The sequence below is a fragment of the Bombina bombina genome, chromosome 7 (genome assembly GCF_027579735.1).
Source record: "Bombina bombina isolate aBomBom1 chromosome 7, aBomBom1.pri, whole genome shotgun sequence".
NCBI lineage: Eukaryota > Metazoa > Chordata > Amphibia > Anura > Bombinatoridae > Bombina > Bombina bombina.
The window spans coordinates 597899332-597926407 of NC_069505.1; the positions used below are offsets into that span (position 1 = coordinate 597899332).

Consider the following 27076-nt stretch of genomic DNA (forward strand, 5'->3'; position numbering starts at 1 on the left):
AAGGAAGGAAAGAGGCGCTGTATGTGTATGTGTGTATGTGAATCGGTATAACATGATTATCAGCGTATTTGCCTTCATTGGATTTTAGGTCGGCCAACATAGGTCCTAAGTGTGGGTTTGGTCTGGAACTCCATTTGTGGATTGGCCACTCAGTTCATCCATTCTGTCCTATGGGGAAACCCCGTTAGCAATGTATCATGCATACTGCTTTAGTCAAGCTTACAGAGACGCAAATACGGGCGCATAGAAAGTCCTACATTTTACTCAAGTATGTTACATAGATGTCTCGTAAACAAATACAAGTATGTACAAAGATTTGTTATACTAGATCTGTGTGTGCTGCTCCCTTGGTGTTTAGTTTTGGCAAATATTGATGTACACATATGACTGTTGTGATCGTAATCTTTATTCAGTTTAAGAGTTTGAATGCTACTTGATTACAAATGCACTTTATACACTCAAAACACAACACTTATAAACATAGTATCAGAACAGGTATTGACATTTATTTGATGCAGGTGTGACAACAAGATACTTATGAGATGAAGGGTTTTCCGATTGGTCTGCAAGCTAATTGAAGGGGGCGGAACATTTGTATACAGAGTTTGGTAGTGTAGCCTTATATAAGGGGTATCTTTACACCATGTTTTATGCCTGATGAAACGATTGGTTCCGTGAAACGCGTTGCATTATTGTACCTATGCACAACTTAAGCATGAATTGTTTTTAACTTTGTTTTTTATATGATTTTTATTAAAATCAATTTTGAAAGTTTTAACTTTCATTGCTGAGTGTATTAATAACTACGCTTCCAAGGGAAGGTTTGGTATTGCCTATCCCAGAGTCATCTTTGCTGCTGTCGCTCTGTATTGAGAGTTGGAATCACCTGAGCCCTGTGATCAATCTGTGGACATCATCACAGAGGTTCCTGGTATTTGCCTTTGTACTATGTGAGTACCTTGTGTCTCCTGTGTATATATTTCAAGCTGGTTATACCGATTCACACATACGGCACCTCTTTCCTTCCTTGTGTTTTCTACAGAGAAGTATAATAGTTTGTAATAATTATTATTATTTTTGTAATATTTTTTATTGCAATAAAAGAGATGTAAGATTTTTAGTTCTTCATGTTTCTTAACCCGACACAGCGTTCGAAACACGAATCACGTAACGCATATTTTACATTTCTATGTTCTTCACATAGAATTTTTTTTTTTTTTATTATTAAATATATATTTATATATATATATATATATATATATATATATATATATATATATATATATATGTCTACTGTTAATGTAAAATATATCTATATCTATAGGAATAGATATACAGGTATATGTATATATACACACACATATATATATATATATAATACTGTTAATGTAAAATATATCTATATCTGTGTATCTATAGGAATAGATAGATATACAGGTATAGGTATATACACATATATAGAGATATTTACAATAAAAATTACACTTCCGTATGTGAAGAACATTGGAATGTGAAATATTCATAACTGCAGTCGGGTAAGCGCACGTGTTTATCAAAGTTTTATAGTGTTATTGCTCATGTATAATACATTAGAGAGGAACATACCATGGTGACTGAAGAGTGAGGTTTGTATTGCAAAAGAGTCCAACTGCAGCTGCACTCAAAACTGTTAGTATAAAAAATCACTTTTTTATTTTTACAGTGTTCTATAAACTTGGCGATTGGTTGTTGTCCCTTAAAATTTGGAGAGCAAAGTAACATAAGCAGCTTATGATTTAGCAATCTGTGTTCAGCATGAAACGCGTAAGCTTTGTCTTACAGACTCCCTCCATGAGATTTCGTTTTAAATTGTAGCAATAAAGGCTATTTTTTATATTAGCACTTTTTTTAGTGTGGCCATTGGATTTTAGTAAATTATAATACTTAAAGGGATATGAAACCCAAAATTTGTATTTTGTTATTCAGACAGAGCATACCATTTTAAAAAACGTTTCCAATTTACTTCTATTATCAAAATTGCTTAGCTCCCATGTTATTCTTTGTTGAAGAGATACCTAGGTAGGTGTCTGAAGCACTACATGGCAGGAAATAGTGTTGCCATATATTGCTCTAGAAATGGGCTGGCTCCTAAGCATACATCCCTGCTTTTTAACAAAAGATACAAAGGGAACAAAGAAAAATTGATAATAGAAGCAAAGTAGAACGTTATTTAAAATAGCATGCTCTGTCTGAATCATAAAAGAAACATTTTGGGTTTCATGTCCCTTTAACATTTTAAAACAGGCAAATAATACAAATGACCAATTTAGCCACCTGATAATGTTGTCTCACAATGACAGATGAGAGAAAAATACGGTAACGTGTTTACTCTCTACTTCGGCAAGAGGAGAGTGATTATTTTGACTGGATACCAAACGGTGAAGGAAGCCCTGGTGGACCAAGCTGAGGAGTTTAGTGGCCGAGGGGAATGTCCCAGTTTTGATGCATGCTACAAGAATAATGGTAAGAAACCATCTGTATTTTAAGCAAATAAAGTTATGTTCATCTTGAATAATTAGTAAACCTGTATCCAAATTACTGCTCATGATGAATTTATAACTATGGAAAATCAACACAGAGTAATTAGAAAAGACTGCAAAAGGGCCATGTCAATGCAGTGGCATTTTAAGGGGGACCAAGTGGTGCATAGCACCCCAATCTTTTGTTTTCTACATTTTGGCTGAGGAGGAAGGTAAAAAAGATAATGACTACCTCTGTCCTTTTAGGCTAGCCACATCCCACAACTGCGTAGCCACACCCCCAGACCACCTGGCTCTCTCCCCTGAACACCAGAGACTACACCTCCCCTTGCTCTTGTCCCTGCCCATTAAACACTTGTAACTCTTCTCATGAGTGTTTTTCTCCACCATAAAAATATTTCTGTAACTGCCACTGTGGCAATGATATAAATATTTTCAGTATAGGAAGTCGATACTTAGACTAAATTGTCACTATAATAATTTTCACTCTATGAGCATACAGGAAAAAAAGACTGTTTTCACTTTATGCTCATTTTGGCATTAATTACATTCGACTAGGTAATGCTGTCAGGGTTTGTGTTACTTACAAAAAGAAAAAAAAAACTTTTATGCAGTAAGTTAAGCAGGTTTTTATAAAGAAGTGATACCATAAGCTATTAGAATTGTACAACAGGAATCTTCCAGGTTTATGAGATTAAATCTAATTTAGGTTTGCATAAACTGGACCATAAAGAGTTAACCAATTCAACTGATGTAAAAGTCTGGCTTCCGTTTTGTTTGCAGACATCTTCATCTCAGATAAAGCGCATGTGCACATGCGCGAAACGCGTCAGGCGTTACTGTTTGTGACCTTCTGATGTTTCAAGGCACAGCCTAATAAATGCACTACTGGGCAAGACTTCAGCTCCAGCGTTTTTGTTTCGGAACAAACATTCAGCAGTTAGGAATACCGCAATTTTCTGCTGGACTGTGTATTGTTTACCAGCTCAAGAGCGCTACTTCCCCCTCCCTCCACATCATAAACCTATCGACTTCCACTGTGTTGGTAACGTATCAGGAAGTTCAGAAGTCGGCCTGCGGGGATCATGCCCACACAGACGCCACACACAGATGCCAGAGACTCACACCAAAGTGGGTGATTGAACCAGATCAGCTCCTGAGGAGTTCTCTCACCCGTTCGGAGCCTTACATCGGCACATGTCCTTTACCTACACCCGACTGTTAGGTGGACAGAGGTCACTTTTCAGGCCAGTGAGGAAGACAGATTCAGCATCAGAAGAGTTCACCAACCTGACGAGACCGGGTTACGGTACTGTCCTTCAGGGAATAGGGATGGAAGTATGTAAGGTATGTAAAGGGGAAGTCAAAGAACTTGTTGTTGTATTCGGTCCTGGAGTCATATGATTGGACTGAAGGGACTCTTGAGCCTTGTACCTTTTTGAACTCTCCATAAGTGACTTTGCTTTATCCCCTAAGTGACCAGACCATTTTTCAATGTTCTTTCCCTTAAGGACCAGGGCTATTTTTAAATTTCTGTGGTGTTTGTGTTGTAATTTTCCTCTTACTCAATTACTGTACCCACACATATTATATACCATTTTTCTCGCGATTAAATGGACTTTGTAAAGATACCATTATTTTCATCATATCCTATAATTTATAATAAACAAAATTATAAAATATGAGGAAAAATGGAAAAAAAACACTTTTTTTAACTTTGACCCCCCACAATTTGTTACACATCTACAACCACCAAAAAACACCCATGCTAAATAGTTTCTAAATTTTGTCCTGAGTTTAGAAATACCCAATGTTTACATGTTCTTTGCTTCTTTTGTAAGTTATAGGGCAATAATTACAAGAAGCACTTTGCTATTTCCAAACCATATATTTTTTACAAAATTAATGCTAGTTACATTGGAACACTGATATCTGTCAGGAATTCCTGAATATCCATTGACATGTATATATTTTTTTTTAGTAGAAAACCTAAAGTATTTATCTAGATCCATTTTGGTACATTTCATGCCACCATTTCATCGCCAAATGCCATCAAATAAAAAAAAAATCGTTAACTTATATGGCTTTGGCATTACTTTTTGGTAATTAGAAGGCCGCTAAATGCCGCTTCGCACCACACTTGTTTTATGCCCAGCAGTGAAGGGGTCAACTAGGTAGGTTGTAGGGTTAATTTTTAGCTTTAGTGTAGTGTAGTAGACAACCCAAAGTATTGATCTAGGCCCATTTTGGTATATTTCATGCCACCATTTCACCGCCAAATGTGATCAAATAAAAAAAATCTTTAACTTTTTCACTATTTTTAGGTTTCTCACTGAAATTATTTACAAACAGCTTGTGCAATTATGGCACAAATGGTTGTAAATGCTTCTCTGGAATCCCCTTTGTTAAGAAATAGCAGACATATATAGCTTTGGCATTGCTTTTTGGTAATTAGAAGGCCGCTAAATGCCGCTGCGCACCACACTTGTATTATACCTAGCAGTTAAGGGGTTAATTAGGTAACTTATAGGGTTAATTTTACCTTTAGTGTAGAGATCAGCCTCCCACCTGACACATTGCACCCCCTGATCCCTCCCTGACCCCCCTCAAACAGCTCTCTTCCCTCTCCCACCTCACAATTATCACCGCCATCTTAAGTACTGGCAGAAAGTCTGTCAGTATAAAAAGGTGTTTTTTTAAGATTTTTTTTATATATATATATATATATATATATTGTTTTTTATTTTATTTTTTTTTTATTATTTTTATTGAGGTTGTGAGAATTATTACAGAAAAATTTCAACCAGTGACAGTAAGAATATTACAGAAAAACATATATTATATAACCATAACCCTAGCGGAGAAGTAAAGGTAAGACCCTTCTGGGTATGGAGTCTGTGCGTCGCTGGAATAGCATCAAAACCATAACAATATAACATAGAGCTGTGTCTGGTATTCATATTGATATGCGTAATCAGTATAACAGTAAAGGATAATGAAACCTCTTTTTATATTATGTAACTAATAGGGATGGTCACCACGTTGTCGTTCATGCAGTTATATAATCTAAGAGAAAGGAAACATTTGGGACAAGTGGGGGTTAGTTTTGGTTTGGCCACTTTTGGACCAAGTTAGCGGGGAGGGGAAGAGGAAGTGCAGCGGGCAAGAGCCGCTCTAAGTGGAACGGGAAAGGAAATGGGGGGCGGAGCCTTATAAAATACCAGGATAGTACAGTGCAAGGAGTACGTAAAAGTCATATTATATAATCAAAGGGCTAAACTGGCAAGAAACAACCTGTTGCTTGTTAAATTAATAGGGAGGGACATAGTTCACTCAGGGTATAAATTATAAATGATATTCCTATAAAACTCTATATATAGCGGTGCTCTAGGGTCTAATTAAGCATTGTGTGTAATGCTCTATATGGACTGTAGTGGCTACATTATTCCCCTACTGAATCTATCTAGTATAGGACTACATGAGTTAGACAATAACATTCTGACATCGTAGTCGCTAAGCTGGTAGCATATCACTATAGGTGTTAGGCCCGTAAATTGAAAAAGAATTAACTACAGCACCAAGACAAGTCTCGAGTGAATAAGCTTAAAGATATATGCAATAGGTAACTAGATGTCCCAAAAACATGTTTGCGATCTTAGAGTAACATTTTAAACAGCAAATAAACGTTGCCAAAAGTTGAAACTTGGGGGGCGGGGGGTATAGGTTAAAGTCAGACCATATTATATAAAGGGACAAAGTATGAATGGTATAATATGCCTCTAGTCCACATGGGGGGCTACTTGAGCCAAAAAGATCATCTGGACATAAGCGCTGGTTTTGGACTACTTAAATGAGTAGAGAGTCCCACTTGTGTTAGCCCATAGGTTAGGGTCCACCTCTGTAGTAGGAATAAAGCATGAAATTCTATAGCAAGCCACCTCGGCCGCAGATGGCTTCTTAAATATACTGCTAAAGTCATACAACAGGAGGGAGGTTATGGCATTGTTGGGGCTATATGGAGTCAAAAGGGATGTTAATATATAGACATAGGGTTACATAGAAACTCATTTGGCATACAATGTGAACTCCTAAATAAGAGTATGGTGCATAACAGAGGCCACGTATGAATGGATCCAGTAATTAGTCCACTAAATTCATTCACAGTGAGCTATAAGAACAGTATGACAAGCCAGTGCCCCATCCAAAGTATACCTACTAACCAGCTCATATAGGTAGTTTGCAGGGAGAACTATAATTAGTTACGGCTCACTTCACAACAAACAACAATATACATGGTTAGCTATGACCCTTCCTATACTTTACCACCTTATTTTTAAGACAGTTTTGTGGCTGAGTTTTGTGAAAAGTGACATACATAGTGTCAATAATATGGTCAGAACATGTGTATGCATTATAAACCTTCTGGATGCTTATTAACAGTTGTTAGCTAAAAACATTGGAAGTAGAGTAATCCTAGGACACCTAAGTGGTAGCAAGATTACAATAGATGAGTTGGCTTAAGTCCAGCAAATATTTCTATAGACACATAAATATATACCTGAGTGACAGAAGCAATTAGTATTAAGAAACAGCCTATATAGCTGATCTAACGTCTGTGAATAAACTAACTGAGTCTGCCGTATATAATAGCGTTATAGCTGGAAAACAGCGGAGGCAAAATGAACCAAGCATAACAATTACATGAAAGGGTACCAACTACTATTGGCATGGAATTACAATAGGTACTCTGTATGCTTCATATGGGCTAATTAAAGCGCAATAATGTCCGAAACAGATGAGATAGTTCTGGGCTACCTTTTAGGGATAGGAAGATTAGGCTTGTTCAAAAAGATCATAAAACACACATTCCATAATGGACCATAGTAATAATAACAACATAATAAGTAAAACATAGGAAATATGTAAATATCCAATTGTAAATAAATGTTTTGTTAAGCAACTGAAATTTAGGCATGGTACTATCTTATAAGTTAGGGGGTTATTTAAGACAGATCTAAAAATACATGAGACTGAACTAGCATATTTAAGGGAATCCATCAAGAAATGAAGTTAAATCAAATAATAAACTAAGAAATAACTTTTAAACTGAATGAAATCTAACTCCAATTAAGTCATTAGAGGCAGCAGCAAACTCCAATAGGTTAACCCACTCCTGACCTTATATGGCCAGGCATTGGCTGTAATAGCATAATGATGATACACAAGTCAGGACTACACAGAACTGTGACTGTGGGGCTGCGGCATTCCTCTGAAAGAGACTCCTCACACAACTGTGACATATTTTTCTCCCACCATCTGGTGGCGAAATCAAAGTTCTCCTGAACTTTCTTAAGTAAATGTGTGGCAACAGGACCAACAGTAGGGACCAGAGGGGTATGAGATCTGCACGAACAGGTCATCTCAGCCTTGAGCAAGGACCACCTAATAAAAGTTCCGCTAACTAGCACTGTTTCATCAATGTGGCCATCGAGAGTATCTCTACCCTCCGGCTTATTAGGATCACGAGAAGAGTTAGGCAATTTTGAGAAGGTTGGATCACTATCCTCAGCTCCTCCCTTCGCATCGCTCTTAGAGATAGAGATAGTGAAGGCGTCTTTTATCTCCTGTTTAAGGGAGTATGTGTGGCTATCCAGAGAGAAGATGAGTTTTTGAATCATAGTAATTAACTGTGACTCCATGATGAAGTAACACCGCAGCCTGTTAAATATGGAGGTTTTTGTTTTGTGGTCTTTAGGTTTGCAGTATAAGCTCAAATCCTGGTCAGCGTTTATTGGTTCTTATAGTTTAAACTATGCTGAGATGTAGGTAGGTTCGGAGTGACGATTCCTCACTAGGATATACTGAACTTTAGCCCAGTGTTACTGTAGATAGGACTTGTGACTCGTAATATTGCCTGATGTGGGCTATGACTTTTTAGGGGTAAGTAAGTGGAGCATCTACACACCTAGAGTTGTTATGCAGGTTTGAGTATACACCATGTTTTTAATTAGGAGTACCTGCTCCTGCTGTTATTCAAAGCAGCGGTGTTCCGGTAGCCGCATGGTGCTGGCAAGATGGCGGCGGTAGTTCTAACGAGGCGAGACCTTTATGGAGTGATGTCCTTTTAAGCTGTAGAAAAGTTGTCGGCGCGGCAGAGAGTTTGTTTACATGGGATCATCTGCAGATAAGAGGATGGTTTCAGGGCTCCCAATTTGCATCCTTGTGTGTGCTGTAGTCGGCACCAAGGCCAAACCAGGTCCTCCTTTCACTCTGGAGCTTCTCTACGCTCCGGGCGGTAAACACAAGCAGATAGGGTTTTGTGTGCTCAAAGAGGTCAGCAGGATTGTATCTATAGCGTAGAGGCGATATCGGTCTGAAAAAGGCAGGTTTGCAGACTTTTAACTACAATTAAAGGGCAATTTTAGATTATTCCCTTCACAGGCTAGCTCCGCCCCCCATATATATATATTTTAACCTTTAGTGTAGGATCCCCCATTACCCCCCAACCTCCCTGATCCCCCCCAAACATCTCTCTAAGTCTCCCCCTGTGACCTTTTGGCCGCCATCTTAGGTACTGGCAGCTGTCTGCCAGTACCCAGTTTACTACAAAATTTGCCTCCTTGCGCGCTCCAGGAAACAGTGGGGACAAGATCCAGATCTCTACCAACGATGGGCCGCCCACTCGCCCCCCTGCTATGGCTCCCACCAACGATCGGCACCATCACTGGCCGATGCAGAGAGGGCCACAGAGTCTCTCTCTCTCTGCATTGGATGCCTAAAATTTTTTATTGCAGGATGCCTCAATATCGAGGCATCACTGCAATAACATGAAAGCGGACGGTCATTAAGTGACAGTTTTTGTAGGACGTGCCCTGTACGTCCTTGGTCCTTAAGGGGTTAATGCTCTATTCATCAACCACAGTGCTTGAGATATATAAATAGTTCTGGGTACTCCATCTTGTTTTTATTTTCAATTCAACTGATGTAAAGGTCTGGCTTCTGTTTTGTTTACAGATGTCTTCATTTCATTTTCTAATGGCACAAAAATGTTGTCAGATGTTAAAGGGACACTGAACCCACTATTTTTCGTTTGTGATTGAGATAGAGCATGAAATTTTAAGCAACTTTCTAATTTACTCCTATTATCAATTTTTCTTCGTTCTCTTGCTATCTTTATTTTAAAAAGAATGCATCTAAGTTTTTTGGGGGGTTCAGTACTTTTTTATAGGTGGATGAATTTATCCACCAATCAGCAAGAACAACCCAGGTTGTTCACAAAAATGGGCCGGCATCTAAACTTTCATTCTTGCATTTCAAATAAAGATACCAAGAGAATTAAGAAAATTTAATAATAGGAGTAAATTAGACAGATGCTTACAATTTCATGCTCTATCTGAATCACAAAAGAAAAAAATTGGGTTCAGTGTCCCTTTAAGCATAAGCCTATCCTCATTTGTATGTAACATTAAACACATTGGTAGTTTTTGGAAGTCGATTAGTGTCTCAGAGTATGTTACTCATTGGATTTAACCCAAAAAGACATGTTTTGGCTCTGTAATCTTCACCTGGGACCAATCATAATAGACACACAAATATATTTATAAATATTTACTAAACTATTTAATTAATATCTATGTGAGACTCCTATGTTTAGTTAAAGGACCAGTCAACACTGTAGATTTGCATAATAAACAAATGCAAGATAACCAGACAATGCAATAGCACTTAGTCTGAACTTCAAATGAGTAGTAGATTTATTTTCTGACAATTTTAAAAGTTATGTCTTTTTCCACTCCCCCTGTACCATGTGACAGCCATCAGCCAATCACAAATGCATACACGTACCATGTGACAGCAATCAGCCATTCACAAATGCATACACACTTATTCTTGCACATGCTCAGTAGGAGCTGGTTACTCAAAAAGTTTAAATATAAAAAGACTGTGCACATTTTGTTAATGGAAGTAAATTAGAAAGTTGTTTAAAATTGCATGCTCTATCTGAATAACGAAAGTTTAATTTTGATTGAGTGTCCCTTTAATGTTAGTTAATACATTTTTATAATGAATTATTACTTTAATATATAACATTTCAGCGTTTACTTTATTTTATTTTCATGATTTAGCTACAATGATAATATCTTAATCTATTGGAAGACTGTGGAATAATGTTGTAATTTCAAGGTGTTTACTGTCCTTTTCATGCAATGGGGACGATTTATCAAGGGCCGCATGGCTCCTGATGCCCCTGTTTCTGCGCGATCCTTTAGGCTCGCCGGAAACAGCAGTTATGAAGCAGCTGTCTTAAGACCGTTGCTCCTTAACTGGTCCGTCGCCTCTGAGGCTGCAGACATCAATCCGCCCGATCATGTACGAACAGGTTGATTGACACCCCCTGCTAGTGGCCTATTGGCCGCAAATCTGCAGGTGGCAGCATTGCACAAGCAGTTCACCAGAACTGCTTGTGCAATGTTAAATGCTGACAGCGTATGCTGTCGGCATTCAGTGATGTCTGGTGGACTTTATACGCTACAGCATATCATGTCCACCAGGCATTGATAAATCAGCCCTAATATCTCCTTTTCACAACCATTTAAACCTAGGGATGAATAAACTAAAAGTGACCAGTTAATTATCCAACTATTGACACACTAGGCAAAAGATAATAATGTAGACTCTACTTATTGGTTTATTCTTACTAGGACTCATTTTTACCAACAACATGGAACGCTGGAGGCAGCTTCGGCGCTTCACGGTTGTCACCTTTAAAGATTTTGGTATGGGAAAGAAAATTGCTGAAGACTGGATCAAGGATGAAGCTCAGCATATAGTTTCAGAATTCAGAAAGACCAAAGGTTGAAGCTCTTCTCAATAATTACTTTGAAATCCAATTTTAACAGCATTTTCTCAACCTAAAATTACTTTTGATTGAATAATCAGACAGAAGTAAAGAAAATTATGATATTAGGATGGTCTTTTATCATGTCTTTCAGTTGGGTGTGGGTGTCTATCATGTCTATCAGTTGGGTGTTGGGTGTCTATAATGTATATCAATTGGGTGCCTATCATGTATATCAGTTGGGTGTCAATTATGTCTATAAGTTGGGTGTTGGGTGCCTGCCATTTCTATCAGTTGGGTTTCTATCATGTCTATCAGTTGGGTATTGAGGGAATATCATGTCTATCAGTTTAGTGTTGGGTGTCTATCATATCTATCAGCTGGGTGTTTGGTGCTGATCATGTCTATTAGTTGAGTATCAATCATGTCTATCAGTTAGGTGTTGGCTGTCTATCATGTCTATCAGTTGGGTGCCTATCATGTATATCAGTTGGGTGTCAATCATGTCTATACGTTGGGTGTTGGTGCCTGCCATTTCTATCAGTTGGGTTTCTATCATGTCTATCAGTTGAGTATTGAGGGCCTATCATGTCTATCAGTTTAGTGTTGGGTGTCTATCATGTCTATCAGTTGGGTGCCTATTATGTATATCAGTTGGGTGTCAATCATGTCTATAAGTTGGGTGTTGGTGCCTGCCATTTCTATCAGTTGGGTTTCTATTATGTCTATCAGTTGAGTATTGAGGGCCTATCATGTCTATCAGTTTATTGTTGGGTGTCTATCAAGTCTATCAGTTGGGTGCCTATCATGTATATCAGTTGGGTGTAAATCATGTCTATAAGTTGGGTGTTGGTTCCTGCCATTTCTATCAGTTGGGTTTCTATCATGTCTATCAGTTGAGTATTGAGGGCCTATCATGTCTATCAGTTTAGTGTTGGGTGTCTATCATGTCTATCACTTGGGTGTTGGGTGCTGATCATGTCTATTAATTGAGTATCAATCATGTCTATCAGTTAGATGTTGGGTGTCTATCATGTCTATTAGTTGGGTGTTGAGTCCTATCATGTCTATCAGTTGGGTTTTGGGTGTCTATCATGTCTATCAGTTGGGTGTTAGGTGCCAATTATGTCTATCAGTTGGGTAGCATAGACTAGTTTCCTTAACAGAGAAGCAGGATTTCTAGTCAAACCTCTCTCAAGAAACCTGATTCCCTGATGTTTTTAACAACTTTCCAAAGTATGACATTTGTTTCATTCTCTTGATATCCTTTGTTGAAGGAGCAGCAATGCACTGCTGGGAGCTAGATGAACACATCTGGTGAACCAATGACACGAGGCATATGTGTGTAGTCACCAATCAGCAGCTAGCTCTCAGTAGGGCATTGTGGCTTCTGAGCCTACCTATATATGCTTTTCAACAAAACTTAACAAGAGTACAAAGCAAATTAAATAATAAACTTATTAAAATGTCAATCTGAATCATGAATGAAAATGTTGGGGTTTTAAATCCATTTAACCTGCTTGAGTCTAAAAAAAAAGATATTTCAAGCATGTTTAATAGCTTCTCTGTTATATACATGATAGAACACTTAGTTATATGTCCTTTTAAATATGTTACTATAATGGCTAAAAGCTTTTTAAATTACAAATATTTAAATATCCACCTCTTATCGCTATTCAATATTCCTCACTGTTTTAGGGAAGTTTTTTAGTCCGAATCATCTTCTCAGTCTTGCTTCTCTGAACGTGTCATGTTTCATTTTGTTTGGGAATCGTTTTGAATACGACCACAAGGAACTACATACAGTTATAGAAATGGTTCATGGGTCGTTTGAGGTTATTAGCTCTGCATGGGGTCAGGTAAGTGTGGGGTAACATAAAATGTTGATTCATAATATTTCTGTAAATAGTTATGGGCCAAATTACGAGTGGAGCGCAAACGTTTGCGCCTGAGCGATAAGGGGTTTATCACCGGGATTTGTGTTTGTAAAAGCAATCGCTTGATATCTATATATATTTATATGTCTATATAGTTGTATATATGTGTCACGTGTGTTACTGTAGCTGAGTTGAAAGTGACAAGCACCAAATGAGTCTTTAATACCATCATGTTAGAGTTGCTAAGCAATATACTGAGATGCTAATTTTCCTCCAGAAATTTCAAAATTGAAAATAGATAAATATAAATGGGGCAAATGCTTCCATCTAAGGAAATCTTCATGTGGTTGTAAAACAGAAAAGCTCAAAGCTAACATCATCAATGGGAACTCATCCTTTTAGTTGAAGATCAATTTAAATAACATAATTAAAATGATCAGAGTTTTCTACAAAAATTGTCCATAAAATACGGTCTTGAGATTGTTCTTGATTTTTATTTATTTATTTTTTGCAGATATACGAAATTTTCCCAGGTTTTATGAGATTTATTCCTGGAAAACATCACAAAATATTCAAGTGTTTAAACAGCCTTCTAGCTTTTTCAGAGGAAAGAGTAGAGATCTGCCGACAAAAGCTGGACCCATCATCTCCACAAAGCTATATTGATAGCTTCCTTATTAAGATAGAAACGGTATTGTCTATCAAAATATTTCTATAATTAATTATATGTTTTTTACAGTATGTTTGATTAAAGTTGGATCTTAGGGAACAGATATTGTTGATAAAGGTCTTAAAAAGTTCAAAATGCCTTGCTAATGAGTAGGTGGCTGTTGAGAAGTTAGAGGCATAAATGTAGGATATGAATTTGCTGTAATCATGGTCTGGGAAGGATACTGTTAAATGTGCCCTGTACCAGCCTGGCAACCTCAGTTTCCACAGAGAAAATATCAGAAATAAGAGAGCAGGTAGAGACAAGGATAAAGGCAGCAAGAGAGCAGCCCTGTTTCACACCTCAGTTGACCAAGCCATTGAAGACTCTACTTAACCTTCTTTCATGGATTTGATATTTACACTCCAGTTCCCAGGTTGCTGGCTTAACCCTGGAAAACAATCCTTATCCCATATTTTATCTCAGATCTGGCTGAAATAATATCAAGAGGAACCCTTGATAACTAACCTCTTAAAATGATTCATCTATAAGCTAAGGGCTCTGTTATAAAGCTGTGGATGCAGTTGAGGAGCCTTGAGGTGCAAAGCCTCCAACTACTGCTTTCTCTGACTTATTAGACTGGGGCAATTTACGATCCCTGCTCTTGCGTGATTGCTTGTGTGAGAGCCCAAAATACTTACATACACACACACACATATCCTACACACACACACATACACACCCTACACATACACACACCCTACACATATACACCCTACACACACACACCCTACACATAAATACACACACACACCCTACACATATACACAACCTACATATACCCAGACCTTACACATATACACACCCTACACATACACACACCCTACACATATACATACCCTACACATACACACTCACCCTACACATACACACACACACACCCTACACATACACACACACACACACCCTACAAACACACACCCTACACGTATAAACATCCTACACATACACACTCACACACCCTACACACACACCCTACACATATACACACACCCTACACACACCCTACACATACACACACTCTACACATATACATACCCTACACATACACACTCACCCTACACATACACACACCCTACACATACACACACACACACACACCCTACAAATACACATCCTAAACATACACGCTCACACACCCTACACACACACCCTACATACACACACTCACACACCCTACACACACACACCCTACACATACACACACCCTACACATATACACACCCTAAACATACAGACACACCCTACACATGCAGACACAACCTACACATACACACTCACACACCCAACACACATCCCCCACACACACAAATACACCATACAGATACACACACATCCTACACATACACACACACCCTAAACATACATACACACACAGAAAACCCAAATGTCTTGGTATTTGGTAAAAAAAAAAAAAAAAAAATATTTTTAAATGCTTTATCTAAATTTGGGATTTCTTTACTTTTCTCTATGATTTCTGTGCAAAAAGACAATTTCATGTTTCTTCTCCCTCTACCAGGAAAAAGACAACCCAAACACAGCGTTTACGTTACCCAACTTGATATGTAATGTTGCACAGTTATTGTTTTCTGCTGCTGACACAACTAGCGAGACTCTGAACTATGGAATTCTTCTACTGCTTAAATACCCAGAAATTCAAGGTAAGTAACCTAAAACATAGTGGATTACAATTGTAGCACATCCAGTAGTGCAGGGTGAGTTGTCCTTAGTGTTACTTTGCACAAACACTAGTGAAAAATCTGCTATTGCAAGTAGATGGTTAAACAGGTTTACCAGAGGTCAGATGTCTCAACTGTCCCTATTTGAGAGGGACAGTTCCTGATACCGAGCTCAGTCCAACTCGCCCTCTGAGACAGTTATATGTCACTATTTGCAGAATTTCCCAGACCGCTGCTTCCCTAACATCTACACCACCTCTATTGTGGCTCCTGCCCGCGCGTGATTGGCTGTGCACGGGCAGTGGGCAGGATTGCACACGAGCGCAAAATTGCGCTCGTGTGCAATGTTAATTACCTGCGGGTAATTTCGCCCCGCAACAGGCGAGCTGAGGCGTACAGGGGCGCGTATACGCGCCCCTGTACGCCTCAACATTGATAAATCTAGCCCTTAATATCAATATTAATGGGCTCAATGTTTCAAGTTCGCACAATGAGGCTCATTTATCAAGCTCCAAATGGAGCTTGAGGGCCTGTGTTTATGACGAGTCTTCAGACTTGCCAGAAACAGCAGTTATGAAGCAGCGGTCTAAAGACCGCTGCTCCATAACCCTGTCCGCCTGCTCTGATGAGGCGGACAGGAATCGCCGGAATTCAACCCGATCGAGTACGATTGGGTTGATTGACACCTCCCTGCTGGCAGCCCATTGGCTGCGAGTCTGCAGGGGTTGGCGTTGCACCAGCAGCTCTTGTGAGCTGCTGGTGCAATGCTGAATACGGAGAGCGTATTGCTCTCCGCATTCAGCAATGTCTGTCGGACCTGATCCACACTGTCGGATCAGGTCCGACAGACATTTGATAATTCGGCCTCAATGTATAGCGATTCTGCTCCACTTGTAATCTAGGCCTAAATAAATAAATTTAGTTTTTGTGAGTGCAGCAGTTGGCTTGTAGCAGAAGCGCTAACTACTATATTAACTTTAATATAGTCCAGCTACTACTTTGTTGCCCTAAAGATGTTCCCCATAGGAAATAGCAGACATATGAATTTTCATTACAAACAAACGGCTAGATTACGAGTTTTGCGTTATGAGGGGTGCGTTGCTAACTTGCATTTTATTGTCACCGCTCACTTTCCTACAGCGCTGGTATTACAGGTTTTCAGAAACCCGGCGTTAAAAGGCAATAAGTGAGCATAGAGCAAATTTATGCTCCATACCTCACTCCTATACCAGCGCTGCTTAAGTCAGCGGTGAGCTGGTTATACATGCTTGTGCACAATTTCCCCATAGACATCAATGGGGAGAGCCGGCTGAAAAAAATCTAACACCTGCAAAAAAGCATTTTTTAGCTCAGTAACGCAGCCCCATTGATTCCTATGGGGAAACTAAAGTTATGTTTACACCTAACACCCTAACATAAACCCCGAGTCTAAACACCCCTAATCTTACACTTATTAACCTCTAATCTGACGCCCCAACATCGCGACACCTACATTATACTTATTAACCCCTAATCTGCTGCTCTGGACGTCGCCGCCACCTACATTATACTTATGAACCCATAATCTGCTGACCCCAACATCGCCGACACCTACATTATATTTATCAACCCCCCCTAAACCGCCGTACTCCCGCATTGCAAACACTAGTTAAATATTATTAACCCCTAATCTGATGTCCCTAACATCGCCGCCACCTACCTACATTTATTAACCCCTAATCTGCTGCCCCCAACTTCGCCGCCACTATATAATATTTATTAACCCCTAAACCTAAGTCTAACCCTAACCCTAACACCCCCTAACATATATAATTAAAATAAATAGAAATAGAAATTCCAATCATTAACTAAATAATTCCTATTTAAAACTAAATACTTACCTATAAAATAAACCCTAAGATAGCTACAATATAACTAATAGTTACATTGTAGCTATCTTAGGGTTTATTTTTATTTTACAGGCAAGTTTGTATTTATTTTAACTAGGTAGAATAGTTACTAAATAGTTATTAACTATTTAATAACTACCTAGTTAAAATAAATACAAATTTACCTGTAAAATAAAACCTAACCTAAGTTACACTAACACCTAACCTAACCCTACAATTAAATACATTCCCTAAATTAAATACAATTAACTAAATTCAATAAAATTAGCTAAATTACAAAAAAACAACACTAAATTACAGAAAATAAAAGACAAATTACAAGATCTTTAAACTAATTATACCTAATCTAATAGCCCTATCAAAATAAAAAAGCCCACTGAAAATAAAAAAAACCTAGCCTAAACTACCAATAGCCCTTAAAAGGGCCTTTTGCAGGGCATTGCCCCAAAGAAATCAGCTCTTTTACCTGTAAAAAAAATACAAACAACCCCCTCCACAGTAAAACCCACCACCCAAACAACCAACCCCCCAAATAAAACCCTAACTAAAAAAACCTAAGCTCCCCATTTCCCTGAAAAGGGTATTTGGATGGGCATTGCCCTTAAAAGGGCATTTAGCTCTATTGCGGCCCAAAGTCCTAACCTAAAAATAAAACCCATCCAATACACCCTTAAAAAATCCTAACACTAACCCCCGAAGATCCACTTACTGGGAGAAGTCTTCATCCAAGCGGCAAGATGTCCTCAATGAAGCTGGCAGAAGTGGTCCTCCAGATGGGCAGAAGTGGTCCTCCAGGCGGCAGAAGTCTTCACCCAGACGGTATCTTCTATCTTCATCCTTCCGACGCGGAGCGGCTCCATCTTCAAGACATCCGGTGCGGAGCATCCTTTTCCAACGACGACTTACCGATGAATGAAGGTACCTTTAAGTGACGTCATCCAAGATGGCATCCCTTAGATTCCGATTGGCTGATAGAATTCTATCAGCCAATCGGAATTAAGGTTGAAAAAATCCTATTGGCTTATGCAATCATTCTATTGGCTGTTCCAATCAGCCAATAGAATGTGAGCTCAATCCTATTGGCTGATTTGATCAGCCAATAGGATTGAAGTTCAGTCCTATCGGCTGATTGCATCAGCCAATAGGATTTTTTCAACCATTATTCCGATTGGCTAATAGAATTCTATCAGCCAATCAGAATCTAAGGGACGCCATCTTGGATGACGTCACTTAAAGGTACCTTCATTCGTCGGGTAGTCGTCGTTGGAAGAGGATGCTCCATGCCAGATGTCTTGAAGATGGACCCGCTTCGCGCCAGATGGATGAAGATAGAAGATGGCGTCTGGATGAAGACTTCTGGACCACTTCTGCCTGTCTGGAGGACCACTTCTGCCGGCTTCGTTGAGGACATCTTGCCGCTAGGATGAAGACTTCTCCCGGTAAGTGGATCTTCGGGGGTTAGTGTTAGGATTTTTTAAGGGTGTATTGGGTGGGTTTTATTTTTAGGTTAGGGCTTTTGGCCACAATAGAGCTAAATGCCCTTTTAAGGGCAATGCCCATCCAAATGCCCTTTTCAGGGCAATGGGGAGCTTAGGTTTTTTTAGTTAGGCTCTTATTTGGGGGGTTGGTTGTGTGGGTGGTGGGTTTTACTGTTGGGGGGGTTGTTTGTATTTTTTTTTTAAGGTAAAAGAGCTGATTTCTTTGGGGCAATGCCCCGCAAAAGGCCCTTTTAACGGCTATTTGTAGTTTAGTTTACACTAGGGTTTTTTTTTATTTTGGGTGGGCTTTTTTATTTTGATAGGGCTATAAGATTAGGTGTAATTAGTTTAAAGATCTTGTAATTAGTTTTTTATTTTCTGTAATTTAGTGTTTGTTTTTTTGTAATTTAGGGAATTTATTTAATTGTAGGGTTAGGTTAGGTGTTAGTGTAAGACAGGTTAGGTTTTATTTTACAGGTCAATTTGTATTTATTTTAGCTAGGTAGTTATTAAATAGTTAATAACTATTTAGTAACTATTCTACCTAGTTAAAATAAATACAAACTTGACTGTAAAATAAAAATAAACCCTAAGCTAGATAAAAATGTAACTATTAGTTATATTGTAGCTAGCTTAGGGTTTATTTTATAGGTAAGTATTTAGTTTTAAATTGGAATTATTTAGGTATTAATAGTAGGTTTTATTTATATTTATTTTAATTATATTTAAGTTAGGGAATGTTAGGGTTAGGGTTAGACTTAGATTTAGGGGTTAATACATTTAATATAGTGGCGGCGACGTTGGGACGACAGATTAGGGGTTAATAAATGTAGGTAGGTGGCGGCGATGTTAGGGACAGCAGATTAGGGGTTAATAATATTTAAGTAATGTTTGCTAGGTGGGAGTGTGGCGATTTAGGGGTTAATATGTTTATTATAGTGGTGCGATGTCCGGAGCGGAAGATTAGGGGGTTAATATTTTTATTTTAGTGTTTGCAATGCGGGAGGGCCTCGGTTTAGGGTTTAATAGGTAGTTTATGGGTGTTAGAGTAGTTTTTAGCACTTTAGTTATGAGTTTTATGCTACGGATTTGTAGTGTAAAACTCATAACTACTGACTTTAAAATGCGGTACGAATCTTGACGGGATAGGGTGTACCGCTCACTTTTTGGCCTCCCAGGACAAACTTGTAATACTGGCGCTATGGAAGTCCCATAGAAAAAAGACTTTACGCAATTTGCGTAAGGTTATTTGCGTTAAGGCCAAAAAAGTGTGCGGTGCCCCTAAATCTGCAAGACTCATAATACCAGCTGTAGTGAAAAAGCAGCGTTATAACCTGATAACGCTGCTTTTTCAGTATAACGCAAAACTCGTAATCTAGCCGAAATATTTTTAAAAAGATTGTAAAGACTTGATTACATCCATTACATAAGTAGGGAGTATATAACAATACAAATCTGGTACTTAAGTTGCTTTACATACATTATTGAACTCACGGTCACAAAGGTGCGTTACATTTCAAGATTTGCCAAAATGCTTAATTTTGAATAGAACTTAATGTAAATGTTATTTAATAAATGTTCTCTTCCTTAATATTTAACTCTCTTCCAATAGCTAAGGTCAAACAGGAAATTGACCAAGTGATTGGGGAAAACAGGAGTCCAACCTTCCAGGACAAGAGTAAAATGCCCTATACAGAAGCTGTAATCCATGAAATCCAGAGGTTCATAAACCTTATTCCATTTGGCGCTCCTCGCGCAACTACACGAGATGTTGTATTTAAGGGATATCACATTCCAAAGGTTGTTTTTTATCACAAATATCAAGTGGGGCAAAACGTTTAAAATATTAAACTTGTAATTAATATTAGTACAACAGTGAGATGCTCTAATGCCTAAAGCAACGTGTGCCTTAAAAAGGATGTGGAACCCAAAATTTTTTCATTCATAATTCAGATAGAGCAGACACATTTAAACATAATGGCAATTTACTTCTATTATCAAATTTGCTTAGCTCTTTGGTATCCTTTGTTGAAAAGTATATATATGTAGGCTCAAGAATATTGGAAAGTTGTTTAAAATTATATGTTTTATTTAAATCAAGAAAGAAAAGATGTTGAGTCTCATGCCCCTTTCACTAGGGTCTAGAAGTGGAGCTATAAAGCACAAGCAAAATGGAATAGTGTTATTGTATTTATACTACATTCCAGTATCATACTTCATAAAAATTTAGATGAAAGCAAACAGTATTTTTTAAATTTATACTTACAAAAATAAATAGATTAGTAATGCACTTACATCTTTCAAATAAACCTATGTACGTACGTATGACGATCGCAACAACATAATTATCACTATTCCGCAAGACCTGTGTTTTTCCCACAAAGGCTACATACACTAAGGGTTCCACTTATCATCCACGGGTGGACAGGGGTCCCTGTCTGTCTGACTTTTCCTCTGGTGGGCAGCAACCCACTGCCCGCATTTACCATTGCACAAGAGCGCTCCTGTGCGCTGACGTGCAACCCCGCACACATACAACCAATCACGCGCAGGCAGGAGCTGTCAATCTCCCTGGTCCAGGGAGATAACAATTATCTGCCTAAGAGGTGGAGAACACGGCAAGAACGCAGCAGTCTGATTACAAATGCTTGATAAATCCTGACTACAAGTTCGCTTGTGCAAACCTGCAGTCAAAGCCGGGAGAAGAACTTGATAAAGATGAGTATATATGTTCTTGTTGTGAACTCAGCAATAGTTATCTAATTAATACTGCAAAAACTGCATTCTCTAGTGTGCCATTTTTTGCTTTGGGAGTTTACTTTAACCATGTCACCGTCCAAAGTTCATTTTGAAAAAAAGAGCAGCCTATTTAAGGGATTGAAAAGTCAAAATTTAAATGTGCATGCTTCTAATAAAAGTAATTGCTGTTTTTGCACGGCATACACAGATATGCTGTTGTAATGCTCGTGGGATACTCCTCTATCAGACCAAACTTGGCCAGTAGTCTTGTTATCCTGGCGTTGAGTGGGAATGATAGGGAATATCCCAGAGCAGAGAAGGTTTGCAAGGTGAGATAAGTGGCGCTTACCACAGGCAGGACAGTCCTTGGTGGCAACAGACAGGAAACCAGAGAAAGGTAGTTCAAGGGTAAACCACTAGGATGTTCAGGCAGGCAGGGATCAGCAACAGTAAGGCAATCCAGAGGTAAACCACTAGGATGGTCAGGCAGGCAGGGTTTGACAACAGTAAATCAATCCAGCAGTTAAGGGTTAAACAGGCAGAGTGGTCAGACAAGCAAGGTTCAGCAGCAGTATTTCAATCCAGCAGGTTAAGGGTTAAACAGACAGAGTGGCCAGACAGGCAAGGTTCAGCAATAATATAACAGTCCAGCAGTTAAGGGTTAAACCGGCAGAGTGGTCAGACAAGCAAGGTTCAGCAATATTATAACAGTCCAGCATACAAATAAGCACAACCCAGGAGAACAGTAAGTAACACCTACAGTATACTTGGGCAGTGATAGGTAGGAGTGAAGTTACTTACATAGGCGCAGGATTCGCGCCACAGGAGATCCAGACTGGGTTCTGCAGGAGGAAGCATGCAGCGGTGACTGACTGGCCCTTCTTTTACTTGAATGGTCATGCAAGAGCTGGGAGATACCTCAGCACACCTCTGCAGGGTATAGAGCCACAAACAATCTCACCTCAGGTTCATACGCTGAAAATGTCCACTTCAGCGCTGTTGCTGCGTCTACTGACCGGCACAATGGAGAGTGAGTCGTGGGTTGCTGGGGAAATGTATGCAGCTTGCACGATACGTTTGTTCAGCACATCCAAAGAAATGGATGTGCCCAGTACTTCAAAAAAGCAGCCTCTCGGTAAAATCCAAAAAGTTTATTAATCCATTTAAAAGCATAGATAACGGCACTCATAAAAACACATCTCTTCACAAGATACAATCACAATGTGTACAGGTCCACCAGCATACATGTTTTGTGGATGCGCACTTGGTCACTGCATAGGTAACCACCTATGCACACCTCTCTTAAACAGTTTACTCTTAAAGATACAGTGTGTGTTCTTATGTGTTAACTTTTTCAATGATGGATAGACATATTTCCCTCATATCTATTGATAACAACATTTCGTTTTTTACATCATCTCCTTGATACTTTTAAGGCAATATTTGGTTTATATTTTCAACAAATTTATAAAGATATCGAAAAATATATGTGAGAGAAAAAATGGAAGGACCTGAAAAAACACAGCAGCCTAGGTTGCCTATTTATATATAGTAAATAGAACAATATGTTATGTACATTACGCAACTTCATCAGTAATCTAATATAAAACTGGGAGATAGGCTGCACAAGCACTCACTTGTACAATTATTAATGAGCAAGTGCAGAGGGACAGGTTACTTAGCTGGGAACCTTGGCCACCAACCTACTGATAAATGGGGTCCTATGTCTGATTAAATAGGTCTTTGGATTTTATGAACCTATGTTACTGTCATCATGCACTCTTAGGATAATCCGGTCACTACTGTTAGGTCTAATTAAATGCATCTTATCATTTTCAGGGTACCACTGTTTATGCCATGCTGGGTACTGTGTTAAATGATCCTCAGTGCTGGATTGATCCTCATCATTTCAATCCCCAAAACTTCTTAGATGACTTGGGCAACTTTAAGAAAAATGATGGTTTTATGCCTTTCTCAGCAGGTAACTATTCGTATTTCCATAAATTGTAAAGTGTTAAGGGGGAAATGTGTATGGGGGAAAAAAATAATTAGCAGAGATTCCCATATAAGTACTTATCAACCTAATTGTTATTTATTGTATTCTCTTAAACCTTATAAATGATGTTGAATGTAAAGGGACAAGGGAAGTATTTTTTTTAATGATTCAGATATAGAATACTATTTTAACTAACTTTCCAGTTTATGTCTCTTATCTAATTTGCTTCATTCTCTTGGCATCCTTTGTAGAAGAAGCAGTAATGCACTACTGGGAGCTAGCTGAACGTACTGGGTGAGCCAATAACATGAGGCATATATGTGCATCCACCAATCAGCAGCTCCTGAACTTACCTAGCTATCCTTTTTTAAAAAAAAAAAGTTTAACAAGAGTATAAAACAAATTAGATAATAGAAGTAAATTGCAAAGTTGTTAAAAATCGCATGCTCTGTCTGAAACATGAAAGAAAAAAATGGGGGTTCCACATGCCTTTAATGACAGTTGTTAGCCAACAGTAAAGAGATAGATGACAGTTTGACTATTGATGACAGTTAGGGTCCAGTGTTTGAGATCTCGCTGGCATTGGGGGAGAAATCACACCAAACATTTAAGCTTTTCTTTTTGAGAATTATATTGTAACGTGTGTGTATTTCCTTCACGTCCAGAACCTGCATAACAAGCCAAGCAAATTTTCCTTGCCTAGGAGACCTTCAAGTGAGATTGTGACCAGGTTTTTTAGTGTCTCCATGCATGCTAAGTCCAAACAGTTACAACAGTGCATCTCAAATAATGTTAGGTGCAAACACAATGAAATGGACTGTCATGCATGGAGGAGTGTCCCCTATAAAAACCTGGATATGAAGGTGCAATCTTGTTTGAAGATCTCCTAGGCAGATATAATGTTGCAAGGAGGCAGGTTCACGCTTTACTGTGTCATTAATGTTAAAATCCTTTATACAAAGATATTATAAGTGCTAACAATAGAAATCCTTGTCAGAGTTGAGTTGAAAATTGACCGTAGAATATAGCTCAAACTAATTTTCCCAAATATTTGTTCTGAAAGATTTGGACAAACCATATTTTTCACTGCTGCACATGTCTTGTTTTAAATGATCAGAAATGTACCAACATGAAGTGAAATTGCGCAATTTTTTTAGCATTAGATTTTAATGTTGGTGCCTCGCCTTCACATCCAGAACCTATATTTTAAGATAAACAGTAACAATTTCCATTCCAAAATTCTTTGAGGGACATCACGGCACTTAGATCATCTCGCCAGAGTGAAGAGCTGTAGATTCTCAGACGTAAAGTGTTTATGATTCTTGGTGGTTCTTTAGAAAGACTAGGCCTGTGCATTCTGTGCTCACATTTGGATTTTTTTGGTGCAGGATTTATTCTTGTGAAAGTACAACGCACTAAGATGGTTACAAATCTAGATCTTAGTTTGTTACACTTTCACAGGAAAAAAAACGGCTCGGAAAAAGAGCAGAATGCCACAAGCAGACAATTTCTTCCGCATTTGGATGATAATGAAGCACCAGAATACACAAATAAAGACTAATAAGTCTATATTTTGTACGCCCATTGTCTATGGAAAGTTGAATTCCCTTCCTTCATTATTTAACATTGTGTCTGTTATCTTTTCTAGGGAAGAGAAACTGCCTAGGAGAAGGACTTGCTCGGATGATGCTTTTTTTGTTTTTAACCACCATCCTACAAAATTTCACTCTAAAATCTCCTCTCCCATCAGATGACTTAGATATTTCCCCAGAGGTGTCCGGCATGGGAAACTTCCCGAAATTTTATCAAACGTACATTTAGAGTCATTAAATGTAAAAAAAAACCGATATGGCGCAACTGTAAGTGATGTATTCAACATGAGAGTTTGCAGTTACAAAGGGAAATGCTGGTCAAATTTCATATTGCACGGTGGTCAAATTGAGATTTGACTATAAGGTGATTTTATGTAGTGCCACATCTGCACTCACCATGGGCCGATTATCTAAAGGTTTCTGGGCTGGCGAGATTATTAAAGAATGTTCATCCGTACTTCCAGTTTCCTTGTGGACATATCACTTTTTACTCTGAAAACAGGGTGTCTCGCTAAGGGCGAATATTGCATTTTCATATGGGAAGGAGATTTGTACATTACAAAAGTGCACAATTAAATTTGTAATTTAAAAATCACACAAAACAGATAATTGAACGATTCACACAAAAATACTCAGGAAAAAAAAATTGTATTGTTAAGGTGCATCAAAAATCCTAACAAAATTGTTCACCAAAAATTGTATTTTATCAAAAATGAAAAATTGATGTAAATTGTATTAAATATTCACAGAGTAAACCGTAATTTAAAGGGACATGAAACCCAAATTTTTTCTTTTATGATTTAGAATTCTAATTTACTTCTATCTAATTTGCTTTATTCTCTTGATATACTGTGCTGAAAAGCATACCTAGATATGATCAGTAGCTGCTGATTGGTTGCTGTACATATATGCCTCATATGATTGGCTCACCCATGTACATTGCTATTTCTTCAACAGAGGATAGCTTAATAATGAAGCAAACTAGATAATAGAAGTAAATTGGAATGATGTTTAAAATTGTATTCTCTACTTGAATCATGAAATACATTTTTTGGGTGTAGTGTCCCTTTAAGTGCACTGGATGTGCAAAAAAAACACATAAAAAATCATACTTATAAAAGCAAAATACAAAAAAATCACATGCTCTACCTGGATCATAAAAGTAGAAAATTGTGTTTTATGTCCCTTTAAGCTGTGCTGTAAGATACCTACACATATTATATATTGATTATTTTTCAGCAGAACAAGCAAATTCGAGCTTTGCCGTTATTTTATGTATATATCTGTCACGTGTAAGAACTCCACCAAAAAGTGTAAAATAAATGCATATTTGTAGTAACATTTTAATAAAGGTTGTAAACAATAGTGTGTGTGTGTATTAAACTCTATTTCATAAAGAAGGGATTATTTCTATATAAATAAAGGCAGCTGGTTATAGTTATGTAAATTTCATCTGCATATACGGCTCACATTAGCTTCTACTCAAATAAATGGATGTTTATTCAAGCCCTGTGATTAAAGGGACACTGAACCAAAAATTTTTCTTTCGTGATTTAGATAGAGCATGAAATTTTAAGCAACTTTCTAATTTACTCCTATTATCAATTTTTCTTCGTTCTCTTGCTATCTTTATTTGAATAAGAAGGTATCTAAGCTTTTTTTGGGGTTCAGCACTTTGGACAGCACTTTTTTATTGGTTGATGAATTTATCCACCAATCAGCAAGGACAACCCAGGTTGTTCACCAAAAATGGGCCGGC

General features: G+C 38.1%; 1 protein-coding gene across 1 annotated transcript in view; it reads left to right on the forward strand.

The window, feature by feature from the left end:
- LOC128636649 (cytochrome P450 2A5-like) overlaps window positions 1-25546 on the forward strand; it is a 27717-nt gene extending 2171 nt beyond the window's left edge. Inside the window, exons 2-9 of the mRNA XM_053689642.1 lie at window positions 2340-2502; window positions 11222-11374; window positions 13057-13217; window positions 13750-13926; window positions 15464-15605; window positions 20603-20790; window positions 23569-23710; window positions 25374-25546. Of these exons, the coding sequence (XP_053545617.1) occupies window positions 2340-2502; window positions 11222-11374; window positions 13057-13217; window positions 13750-13926; window positions 15464-15605; window positions 20603-20790; window positions 23569-23710; window positions 25374-25546 (1299 nt within the window). The remainder of the gene's footprint in view (window positions 1-2339; window positions 2503-11221; window positions 11375-13056; window positions 13218-13749; window positions 13927-15463; window positions 15606-20602; window positions 20791-23568; window positions 23711-25373) is intronic.
- The last annotated feature ends 1530 nt before the right edge of the window (window positions 25547-27076 follow it).